Below are 12,777 nucleotides of genomic sequence, written 5' to 3'. Positions count from 1 at the left end.
GTTATCCCTGTATGGTTGACATTGTGATATATAGTAGGGCCACCATAAAAAATAAGCAAAACCTCTTCCACATTGTCCACAGGTGTCACCCACTCACCTCTACACAGGATAGGAGTTACAAACACACACACACCTGTCATGTCTGGGAATAGAACCCCTACCTATCTAGTTTATTACACTATCGCACTACACAGTTATGATCTGCACCATGGACATTATGGGAGCACTTTTTCCCCAAAGGTGTATTTCATAGTGAATGACATCAGCAGGATTACCAAAGTAGGGCATTTCAACTGTACTGCAAGTGACTAGCCTAAAATGCATTGCTCCCTACACAGACAGTGAGACATTCAAAACATCCACAACTGACATGTGTGGGTATAAACCCCTGACCAAGGTCTACATCATACTACAGAATGGAGCAGTTATAGGCTGCACCACAGGGATTACTAAAGAACTTTGCCCCAAAGTTGTACTTCACAATGAATGACATCAGCAGGATTGGCAAAGTAGGGCATTTGAAATGTACTGCGAGTGAGTAACCTATGATGCATTGCTCCATACACAGACATTGCAACACATATAAAACATCCAGAACTGCCATGGGTGGAGATGGAACCCTATCACAGTTCTAGATCACACTACAGCCGTATGCATTTACAGGACGTGCTACAGGGATTACTGGGCTATTACTTTCCCTGAGTTGTATTTCCAGGTGAGTGACATCAGCAGCTTTGCCAAAGTTGAGTATATGAATTGTACGGAGTGTGAGTGGCCTAAAAAGAATTGCTCTCCACTCAGAGACACACAGTTGCCAAGTCTGGGGTTAGAACACCTACCTAGCTCCTTTATCACATGACAGCAGTACACAGTTACAGGACACGCTGCAGGGATTACTAGGCTATTACTTTCCCAGAGTTGTATTTCTAGGTGAGTAACATCAGCAGCCTTGCCAAAGTTGAGTATATGAATTGTATGGAGTGTTTGTGGCCTAAAAAGGCATTGTTCTTGTCTTAGTCAGACACACACACACAGATTCACACACCAACACATACACACACAGTTGGCAGGTCTGGGAATAAAACACCTATCTAGCTACTTTATCACACTACAGCAGTACGCATTTACAGGACATGCTACAGGGATTACTAGGCTATTACTTTCCATGAGTTGTATTTCCAGGTGGGTGACATCAGCAGCCTTGCCAAAGTTGAGTATATGAATTGTACAGAGTGTGAGTGGCCTAAAAAGCACTGCTCTCTTCTCTGTCAGACACACACACACAGATTCACACAACAACACACACAGGTGCCAGGTCTGGGGTTAGAACACCTACTTAACTAATTTATCACACTACAGCAGTACACAGTTATAAGACATGCTATGGAGATTACTGGGCTATGATATTCCCAGAGGTGTATTGCTAGGTGAGTGACATCAGCAGCCTTGCCAAAGGTGAGTATTTGAATTGTACGGGGTGTGAGTAACCTAAATAGCATTTCTCTCTACACAGTCAGAGACAGAGAGACACGCACACAAACACACACTTACACAGTTACCAAGTCTGGGGTTAGAACTACTACCTAACTAGTTTATCACTACAGCAGTACACAGTTATAGGACGCACCATGGGGATTACTGAGCTACACCTCTCCCAAAGGTGTATTTCACAATGGATGACTTCAGCAGGCTTGTCATGATACTGCTATGGGGATGGCGGTGTGTGCATGGGCCATAACCCATTCATGTAGGGGTTGTCATGCCACATGTAGGCACATGTGGGGCCATATGCCACATGTATGTATATACAGCTACTAGGTGACTACTTCCTTGTACAGTCATGTTGCACAGCTGGCACGTGCACCATATTGTCTGTCATGCTGACAGATACTGGTGGCTAGGATCTGCAGTGAGTGACACCTGCACCTCATGTGTTTGGGGCCCTTTGGTTGTGTGCTGGGTGGGACAGGCCCAGATGGCTCCTTGTCACGGTCACCCTCTTCCACATATCTATGTCCATCTACATTTGGTTTATTATAGTGTGTTGTCCTTACATACATATTTTGAATTCCCATCCACTGTGTGTGCAAGGCATGAGTGGTGCATGCTGACTTGTGTCTGTAATAAGAATTGCAACTGCCAGATATGTCTGGTCCATTGGTATTTGCAGACATGACCTTCATGTGTTTAAGTGTGTCAGCATGCCCAGTATGACCTTTCAGAATGTTGTTTACTGACATTGCCTTCATTCGTCTGTGTCTGTGAGCATGCCCAGTATGGCCATCTATATTGCATGTGTGGATCAAGTCCAGGTAGTTTGTACTGCGGTGCTGACCTGTGTGTTGTACACCAACAGGTAGCATGCTGTGTCTGCAGGGTATACATCGGTTATTTGGCACTGACTGTTGCTACATTTCTGCATAGCAGGGGGGGCACCTGACTGTTTCTACATTTCTACACAGGGGTGGGGGGGCACACCTGACTGTTACTATAAGTGTAAGTAGGATGGTGGGGCACACCTGACACGTTTACTCATTTGCTAGGACTGTACTGGTATGTCAGGTACACCATTTCAGTCTGTGGACTTACCTATCATGCTAGCTAGAGGCATACCAGTGTACTACAGATCTTAGCTTTCACTACCTACATATCAGTTTCTGACTTCCTAGACTTTACAAGTTATATCCAACTGCGTGTCCTGCTGTAGTCTTTCTGTGTAGGTCTGGGGGAGGGGTTACCCATAGGGCTCATTCAGAGGCCATAGTACAGCATTTGTTTGTGTTTGTCTACACCTGTCCTGCTGGCTGTGACTGTTGTTGGGTATGTGCCCCCCCCAACTGGCATGTGTGAGTCACTTACCTTGTGGGTGTCCCAGTATTGAGGGTGGAGTTGCAGGGCTGCCTATGTCAGATGCACACAGTACACTCCCTAAACATGGCTGAGAACAGGTAGTGTCATGTTTGGCATCCCTTTTACTATATGTGTGAGTCAGAGAGAGGTGTCATTCCTACTGTGTCAGTGCATGTGCTATACGTTGCCTCTTTGCCAAGGCCAGGGAATACTGGGCATGCCTACTGGGCTGGCTCAGGTTGTTCCTCCTCCGAGTCACTTTGTACCTGTGCAGGCCTTGGCACTGGTGGGGGGCTGTATGGCCCTGCCCCATGTTGTTCCTGCTGCAGCTGTTTCCATAGGATCATATTGTGTAGCACGGCACATACAAGGATAATTTGGGTACATGTAGTTGGTGAGTACTACAAGGCTCCACCGGATGTGTCCAGACACCGGAACCCTAACGTGAGCATCCCAAACACATGCTTTATTATAATTCGTGTTTGTGCGTGTGCCTCATTAAGGAGTTCTTGTTCGGGTGTGTGTGCATTTCTGATGGGTGACATCAGCCATGGCTCCAGTGAGTATCCAGCATCCCCCACTAGGTGACCATGTGGGATGTCCCCATTGGCAAATGTCTGGTACAGCTGCATCAGATGCCAGATGTGGGAATCGTGGTAGCTTCCAGGGCAGCCAGCAGACACATTCATTATTATGCCCTGGGCATCGCACATGACCTGGAAGTTGATGAAGGGGAAGCCCTTGCAGTTGATGTAGACCCTACCCCGCTCACCTGGTGGTACTTTAATGCATATGTGCGTGCAGTCTATTGCACCCATTACCTCAGGGTATTCTGCTATTTGGTGGAAGAGATGCATATTGCTGGCCAACACCTCATGGGTGACGGGGAAATATACCTGCAAACCGACATGTGCTGACATGGCATCCAGGAACTGGTGGAGTACCCTGGATGCTGATGCCTGTGAAATCCACATCATATTCTCAGTTGGTCTTTGGAAGGTACCTGTAGCTAGTATTTTTAGGCCTACACATACCTTGGTATCCCCTCTGTTAGTTCTGTGTGTGAAGCGTGTCCGACACAGCTCAACAATTTGCTGTAAGAGGTACCTGTTCACCCTATAGCGCTCCACTATCTCCAGCTCATGTAACCCTTGGTAGGTTATCCTGGGTCTGTACACTCTTCTCCATCTCCTCACTGTGGGTTACTCAGCAGCATCCACATCCTCAACACCCTCAGCCTCTTGCACATGCTGGTTTATGATAGCAAAAGCAACCCCTAACACTTTTTCTTTTGCTTTCGTTTTGTAAAATTTTCCCATCTGTATACACCTGTGGTGCAGAGGTTTCGGGAAAAACAAGGGGGACAGGTGTTTGCATAGTTTATAATGGTGTGCTGGGCTGGGCTGCTGCCTGTGTAATTGGCTGTTTCTGATACATTTCACCTGTTAGCTAAGCTAGTTCTCCTTGATTACCTTCCTACTGCTGTTTTCCCTTCCTATTGCCTCCCTGTTTAAACCTGTGTGCGCGCTGCGCAAACAGAGTGCTCAAATGTGCACAGAGCTACTATTTCCTGGTTTAACTTCATTTTTCTTCCTGTAAGACCCAGTGCGTGGCGCACACACCCGCTTGCACTTTGTAAAGAGTGCTAGGCAGTGTGGACACACCTCTAGCTTAGCTGTGCTAAGCTAGAAGCAGTCCTGATCCACAGGGCTCCAATCCACTTACAGTATGCCTGACACCCCCTCCCATGATGTCACCTATAACCTAGTCTTGCACCTGCTATTTCAACTCTTACACTCTTGGGTCCTGCCTCACACCCTGGAGAAAAGTGGGATTCACTAATCTTTCCCTCATTTGCATAGGATTGCCTGCTAATGCATAGTTACATGTCTCACACTGAGTCTCCCCCCTTAGCTACCACTACTCACTGGCCAGGTTGTCTTCTGCCTGCCATTGACTTGCATGGCAGAATACTGATTTTAGTTAGAATGCTCATTTTAAGTTTATTTTCTTATTTCCCCCCGATCCCATTTGCTAGCCGCTGCCCTATGCTTAAACAGCCGAGATCGGTGGAAAAAAAAATAAAAGTTGATTTTTTTCATTTTTTAAACAGTTTGCAATGCCAATGGCCTTATACTTGGCCATTGGCATGCTTCCTCAATGATATGCAGCTTTTATTTGGTGCTGTCATAGCTTCGTTTTGGAATTTGCAGAAATGTACTCGATTACTAACCGAGTGCATTTCTGTAGATTGCACTAGTCTTGCATGGACTATTGCAAGCTTCCTGGATTGCAAAATCACCTCATTTGCATGGATTTTTCCTGCAAATGGGGTGATTTGCATACCAGGGCTTAGTCCGTGCAGGATTAGTGCTGGAGCTTTCGTGCATGCCCCTGCAGGCTATTCCTGGATCGCACGGCAGACTTATTGCCTGCGTGAGCTCCTGCACTCATCTTGCACTCAGTGCAAGCTTTTGAGAATCTGGGGGATTTGTCTTTCAAGCTAGAAGCACAGTCTAATAATGTTTTTATAAGATACTTTTCACATATAATTCCCTAAAACTTTTCCTACAATATGTAAGAAGAGGTTGGAAATACAACATTTTATATACAGGGACCAGAAATAGTGAAAAAAACTGTTAAGATTAGGGCAACATCCTTGTTTAAAACAGAAACATCTGAAGGGGACAATCCACACTTCAACTGGTCTCACATTTTGTTTCTACTCAAAACAAACCAAGTGTCATGCTTTCATAATGAAAAGGACATCAACAATGACATACGTCTGCATGGATACGCTTTTTGTTTCTGGTACCTACCAAGGAGATCCATAAATCTTCAACCCTTTAACAGTTGTGAAGGAATCCTGTAGGTATGTGCAGTAGTTACTCAACAAGGACATAGCATTAAAACCAGGGTCTATTTTTAGAAATTCCTCCATAAAGTATTTATCAAGAGATAAGTCATGGTTGCCAGCAATAACAATTTTCTTTTCAAAATTGCAGACATCTGAAAACAAAAAGGGAAATTTTGGTACTTTTTTTTTAAGCAGACATTTCATTTTACACAGCAGTTTTCATTCTCTTGAAACATAATTCTCTCTCATCCTTAATGTGCAGAAATGCAAAATGATTAAACTAATAGTGATATTATGTGTGTGTATGCAGATCTCAGAGAAGAATAACCAGTGCAATCAACCTTCCTTCTCCTTCTTCTTAGTGGGATGGAAACTTCAGGCCTCTTCTTACTAAAGTGAATGTCTTGTAGGGCGCTGCTATAGAGACTTCATAGGGGAAACTTATACCTGCCTAACAGCGCAATCTCTGACCCAAACCTAATGAATTTGCTTCACATCTGTAAATCAAATGGGACTAGAACTACCCACTCTAGGGATCTAAATATGGCCTATGACTTGAACAGGATGTGCTGGAGGGACAGATTTGTCTCCCAGTGACTGCTGTATCTTTGGAATAGGCTGCAAATTCTTGTGAAGCAGAGCACATTTATGAGACTGTTAAAAAGAAACCTGGATGAGTGGATGGGGCACCATAAATTCTTACCGGGAATAGTGCCCACAACTTTCCTGGATAAGGGCAGTCATTACTAAATACAATCCTGGGTATTGACTAGAGTATCTATGGTATTACATTGGGATGAAACAGTTAGGCTTGAAATGACCTCCTGGTCACTAGCCTAGTAACCTCCAATAATCCTAGGATCCTACGAGTTAACTTTTCTGGGTTAATTCTACTTCCATGAGCTTAAGTAAAACTGAATTGATATCTGCATGGTATGCAAATAGTTTCCTAAAATCCATCTTTGCAGAAGATTACCTGACACAGAACGTCTTCAATTCTGAATACAGGTTCATAGGTTCATAGATGATTACTAGGCTAATGGCACAAGAGCCTTTACAAGCCTAGCCAATAATACTCAGGATATGACAATATTATATTTTAATTCCCCAGATATAGGATAGGGTAGTGGGTCTTTGGATGTTGGAGCCTTGGGTCCATAAAGGACATGGGCAGCACCCCTGGAGTGAATTTACAGTTCCCCATCTGTTTATTGAAATTCTTTTTAAAGAGAATGAGGGATGGGTTTTGTTTTATCAAGATGGTAAGTTTATGCCATAGATGAGGTAGCCTTTGGGATATGAATCTGTCTCTCCAGCAAGTTCTGTTAGAGGCACAAATAGGTTCATATTCATGGAATGTGTAAATCTCATATAATTTTTCTTGCGAATATGTAACATTTTCATCAGGGCTGGATCAGAGAATGCCTTGTAGGTCAAACATAAGGCACCTCCCAATAAACAATATGAGATGGAAAAAGGACAAGGCCTTTAGTCAGTCAGCATAAGACATATGTCTTACGCTTTGTATTTTTAGTAAGAATCCTCTGCGGCCACAACAATAGCTGTAAAAGTGCATGGCTAGGTCCATGCAGAAGGGAGCATTATACTTGATTCTAGATCTGACAACAGCCAAGTACAATGACACTATGAGTTCCTTTGAACTTGATGCCATGCATTGACTTATTTCGTTGAGCCACACAGAAGGATTTCCTCACTATCATAGTTACCTGATGATCAAAGTTTAGGTTACTGTCTATCTGTGTTCCCAGATCCCACACCACTGGGTCTACTTTTAGGGGTATGCTATCAATATTATAATTTGCAGAGATATTTGATTTACTGAAGCATATAATTATGCACTTTTTCAGCATTTAGTCAAAGTCCATGGTTTTGGCACCAATTGTTTATCATTTTTAGGCCTGTTTGTAGGATGTGAACATCATCTGGGGATTCAGTGATTGCTCCCAACTTCATAGGTTAATAGGTAGGTACTAGGCTGTCTGCCCAAGGGCATTTATAAGCCTAGCCAGAATGTGTTGGCTTTCGCCTCCCTTTTAGATTAGTTTCCTGAGCCTCTGTCCAGCAGGGCCACTGAAGTGATCCCGGGGTAAATTTACAATTTACCATCCACTCGTCAAGATTTCTCTTGAAGAGAGTCAGTGAGGGGCTTTGCCTAACATAGACTGGGATTCTATTCCAGAGCGAGGGAAGTCTCTGGGACAGGAATCTATCCCTCCAGCATGTCCTATTTATTGTTGTGCTGAGATTTAAATCCCTAGAGTGTGTGGCTCTAAGAGATTTGGTTTTCTTGAGGTGGAGCATGTCCATTAATTCCAGGTTAGACATGGCCTTGTACATCAGGCAGAGATCACCTCTGAGTAGGCGATAAGCAACCGAGTAGAGCTGGAGTTTCTTTAGTCGAGCTGCATAGGGCATCTGTTTGAGGCCCACAATCCTCTTGGTGAGGTACTTCTGTGGTCTTTCCAGCTGTTGCAGGTGTCGAGTAAGGTGCATCCCAAATGGGACATTGTGCTCTATTATGGGCCTGATGAGCGATGAGTAGAGGGGAGCAATAACCTCTCTTGATCTAGATGTGAACCCTTTTGTGATTAGGTGGGCTACATAGAAGGATTTTCTAACCACTTTGGCAATGTGATTATCAAAGGAGAGGTTGCTATCTACTTGGGTCCCCAGATCCCTAATTACATCTTCCGTACTTAGTGGATTACCACCTATGTGGTAGTTCGTGGGCACTTTGTTTTTCCCAAAGGGGATGACTATGCACTTTTTGGCATTTAGCTTGAGGCCATGATTCTGACATCAGGTATTCGTCTCTGTGAGACCCTTCTGGAGGATGTCTGTGTCAGCCGGGGAGTCGATTATGGCTCCCAGTTTGCAATTATCTGTGAACTTGGTCAGCCATAGTCCTCCCGTGCTTGCCTGTACCTCAGAGAAGTATATACCGAACAGGAGGGGTCCCAGGACTGAGCCCTGTGGTATTTATTTTTATTTATTTATTTATTTTACATTTGTTGACCGGGCTAGTCCAACTGGATATATTTCCATTTTCAGTAGAGGCCTGGGGAGAAAAGCTCCAGCATACCACAAAATGAAATATCAAATTGTATATCACATAAAATAATATAACACATAAAATAGTAAGTATTTAAAATAAAGAAGAAGGTTATTAAAAAGTACAATATTAAAAAGGTGAGTATAAAGTCATATCAGTCATGTAATCGTATGATATGTGAGGATACACTACAGTTCATTGTAGTTAACTTAAATGCTTGTGGTTATATAAGTTTTACAATGACCAGATTTAGCATACACAGAGGTATATAGAGTATGATTATATATCCAAAGGCAGTAAGAACATAAAAATAGGATAGGTAGTAGATTAATCAGGGTTAGTGCAGGGGCATAACCAGAGAGATTTTAGGTGACATTTGAGTTTTTGCTTAAAGAGTGACAGTGAAGGTAGTAGTGTTATGTCGGTAGGTAGAGGGTTCCAGTGTTTCCCAGCAGTATTGGAGAATAGGCTGTCGCCTGACAAGTTATTGGACTTACTTATGCTAGCACGTAGTTTGCTAGAAGAGCGTAGGGAATTTAGATTATTATAAGGGGTAATGAGGTTAGCAAGTATTGGAGTATGATTTGGTTTGTAAAATACTTTATGTACAATGGTGAGTTGGGAATAAGTTAGCATGTTAGGGAGTTCAAGCCAGTCTAGCTGCTTTAGGTTCAGACAGTGGTGTGTTTGAAATGCATTTCCAGTGGCAAATCTGGCAATATTGTTATAGGAGTTAGACAGTTTGAGAAGATTATTTTTCTTTAGATTAGTATAAATGGGAGAAGCATAGAGAAGAGTTGAGACTAAATGAGAGTGGGCAATAGTGGTTCTAGCTATGGGAGTTAAGAAGGGTTTAATTCGATATAAGGAGCCCATTTTTCTGTTCACTGTTTGAATGGTGTTATTTATATGGTTATCGAAGTTGAGGTTGTTGTCAATTGTAACTCCTAATAGTTTGGTAGTAGGATCGGGAAAGATGAGGGTACCATTGTTAGATTTAATAGAGAAGTTTATGGGAGAGGACCTATTGGTAGGTGTGAAAAGTAGAAGCTTGGTTTTTTTGGCGTTTAAAAGGAGACAGCATTTCAGGAACCAGTCTTCTACTGAGTTGAATACTTTTTGAGTTAGGGAGTGTAGATCAGAAGTGGAGTTGGCAGAACATATAAGTGTGGAATCATCGGCATATTGAATACAGGTGGCTTCAGGGACTGCTATATGAAGGTCGTTGATGAATAGTGAGAAAAGAAGAGGTCTTAAATGGAGCCCTGGGGAACTCCAAGGGTGACTGGCAGGTGGGATGAAAGTTTGTTTTCCCAGAGAACTGCCTGCTGCCTATTGTTAAGGTAAGACTTGAACCATTGTATAGCTGGGGTATCTAGAGCAAGAAGTTCAAGAGTATTTATAAGCAGTGGATGATTAACCATATCAAAAGCCTTTGAAAGTGGTATGCCACTTGTAACCAGTTTAGAGTCAGACATAGCACCTGCAACTCTGACCATGTGAGTTCTATCCATGAGCCAGTTGGCAACCCATCTCGTGACATAGGGGTTAATGTTCGAGATGGTAAGCTTTTCTATAATGCCAGAGTGGGGAATGGTGTTGAAGGCCTTTGCGAGGTCCATATAGGCTGTGTGGACTACCTATCCCTCATCTATGGCCTTGGTAACTGTTTCAAAGAAGTCAACTAGGTTTAGGAGGCAAGATCTGCCTTTAACAAAGCCAAATTGGGTAGAATCCAGTGTCTGGAGGTTCCCAATGTCTCTGTTAATGAGTTCCATGATGATGCGCTCCATAGCTTTGCAGACTAAGCTAGTCAGGCTTATAGGGCGATAGTTCCCAGGATCCATTGTGGCACCACCTTTGTGGAGCGGGATAACTGTTGCTGTACGCCATTCTTTGGGTACACAGCCTGTGGTAAGGCTGAGTTTGAACAGTGAATTTAGGCGAGGGGTTAGCTCATTTTGGAGCTCATGTAAGACGCAGCCTGGGATACCATCCGGTCCCATTGATGCTGTGTTTTTGGCTTTGGAAAGAGCTGTTTTACCTGTGTGTCTGTGATCTCTGGGGCTCTACATTCTTCTGGGATGGACACGGGCCCTTTTGGGGGTGGGGGGGGGTAACGTTTGCACTGAACCTGTCAGCCAGGATGTTGGCAATGTCAGTTGGTTCAGTGTATTTTTTGCCATTTTGCACTAGCTCAGAGCAGATCTGAGAGTTGCCACCTATATTCTTGACATAGCTAAAGAAGACTTTGTGATTATCTTTAGAGTCTTTGGCAAATTTTTTTTTGAAGCTGGCCTTGGATGATTTTATGATGGATCGTAGTTTCTTGCTGATACTGATCAGGGATGCCTTCCCTTTTTGGGATTTTGCTCTATCATGTAATAGTTTCCTCCTTCTGTTGTATAGCTTATTTATGGCCGGGGTCCACCAGACTGGTTTCCTATTTTTGGAGGAGTGTGACTTGGTTTTACTTGGGATGGCTCAATCCATGCCTTCCTGTAGGTGCTCATAGAATGCATTTGTAAAGGATTCTGGAGTTTGGGCAGCATTATCCTTTAGCAAGGGGGCTTTGAAACTTTCCACCTCGGTCTTGAGAAGTGTGAAGTTTGCTTTGAAAAGTTTTTCACAGTGGTTTCCTTGACTGGGGGTGGGGTCAGGATGTGGATGTCCAGTGTGATAGTTTATGGTCTGATCTTACCAGCGACGGATTTACCTCTGGTGTGGAACATAGGTCCCCCATGTTGGTGATAATCAGGTCCAATATGTTGTCACCTCTTGTGGGAGTGGTGACCAGTTGTTCCAGGGTGTTTGAGTTTATAAACTCTAGGAAGCGTTGGGCAAAGGAGTTAGTACTTGAGTAGTTTTCCCAGTCAATGTTTGGGTAGTTGAAATCACCCAATATCATGGCGTTAGGTAGGACCTTCATATTTTCCAGTGTTCTCAGGAATGCTGAGTGGGGTCCTGAGACAAGGTGGGTGATCTGTAGCAAGCTACAATCTGAAAAGCAGCTTTGCCCACTGTTAGTTGCACATGGATGGTCTCCGAGGCCTCGTGCTGTGCCACTAACCTCGAGGTGTGGGTATCCTCGATGAAAATGGATACACCCCCACCTTTTGTATTTCGGTCCAGGTTCTGGGGCCGAAAGGTATGGTATGAGTTATAGCCTGGTAGTGCTGGGGTGCTCTCTGGAACCTTGAACCAGGTTTCTGTTACTGCACAGATATCGATTCTATCCATGCTGAGGAGTGCCTTGAGTGCGTGCATTTTGAGGTTTAGACTTCTGGCAGTGAGTAGCATTACCCTCAGTTTTTGGTTTCTTGTGTTGTTTACGGAGGTGGGTTTGTCTTTTGAACCTTGCCTAAAAAAGGCACTATGGGGGCAGCAAGAGCCTTGGCCAGTATTTGAAAGCCTAAGGGTGACAGGTGCAAGCCATCTCTGGCGAAGCAATGTGGCTTGTCGAGCATGTCATCCCAGGCTGACAAACACTGGATCCCCTTTGAATGACACCAAAAGCTTAGCCAATTGTTAAAATTGATCATTTTATTTTTATACTGTGGTATCATTCTTGTTGAGGGCAAGATGCTACTCAGGGTCAGGGTCATACCGGCCTGGGCTACATGATCAGAGAGCTCCTCTATGTCTCTTTTCATGTAGTCCAGGGACGTACATCTCGGGTCATTCACACCAACATGGACAATGACAGAGTCATATATGTACCTGTTCTGGAGTGACCTGAGTGCTTATGTTATGTGGTGGATCCCGGCACCCAACAGGCAGCTTACAGTAACCTTCTCCTTGTTCAGTCTAGGTAGTGGGACATTGGTGTGCCTGACAATAGAGTCACCTATTACTAGTGTATTGAGTGTGTTATTTAGCCTTAAGGGCTATGATTGGGTGGCACACTGACTTTGTGAAGTATGTGATACGTGGTTGTTGATGGGGGGGGGTGGAGGTTGCTTGGATGTCTGCTTTGGAGGTCTCTGCCGCTTTGGCA

At 43.9% G+C, this 12,777-nt stretch overlaps 1 protein-coding gene across 2 annotated transcripts in view; it reads right to left on the bottom strand.

Moving 5' to 3' along the window:
* Positions 1-12,777, bottom strand: part of LOC122795577 (metallophosphoesterase domain-containing protein 1-like) — a 629,119-nt gene that overhangs the window by 421,528 nt on the left and 194,814 nt on the right. For both annotated transcript variants that reach the window (XM_044063825.1, XM_044063826.1), the window contains exon 3: positions 5,670-5,859. In XM_044063825.1, the coding sequence (XP_043919760.1) occupies positions 5,670-5,859 (190 nt within the window). The remainder of the gene's footprint in view (positions 1-5,669; positions 5,860-12,777) is intronic.

Source organism: Protopterus annectens, chromosome 2.part2, assembly GCF_019279795.1.
Source record: "Protopterus annectens isolate FY-2018-M chromosome 2.part2, PAN1.0, whole genome shotgun sequence".
Classification (NCBI taxonomy): Eukaryota; Metazoa; Chordata; order Ceratodontiformes; family Protopteridae; genus Protopterus; species Protopterus annectens.
The sequence above is the reverse complement of the archived record's forward strand: the minus strand, read 5'-3'. Positions and strand labels throughout refer to the sequence as shown.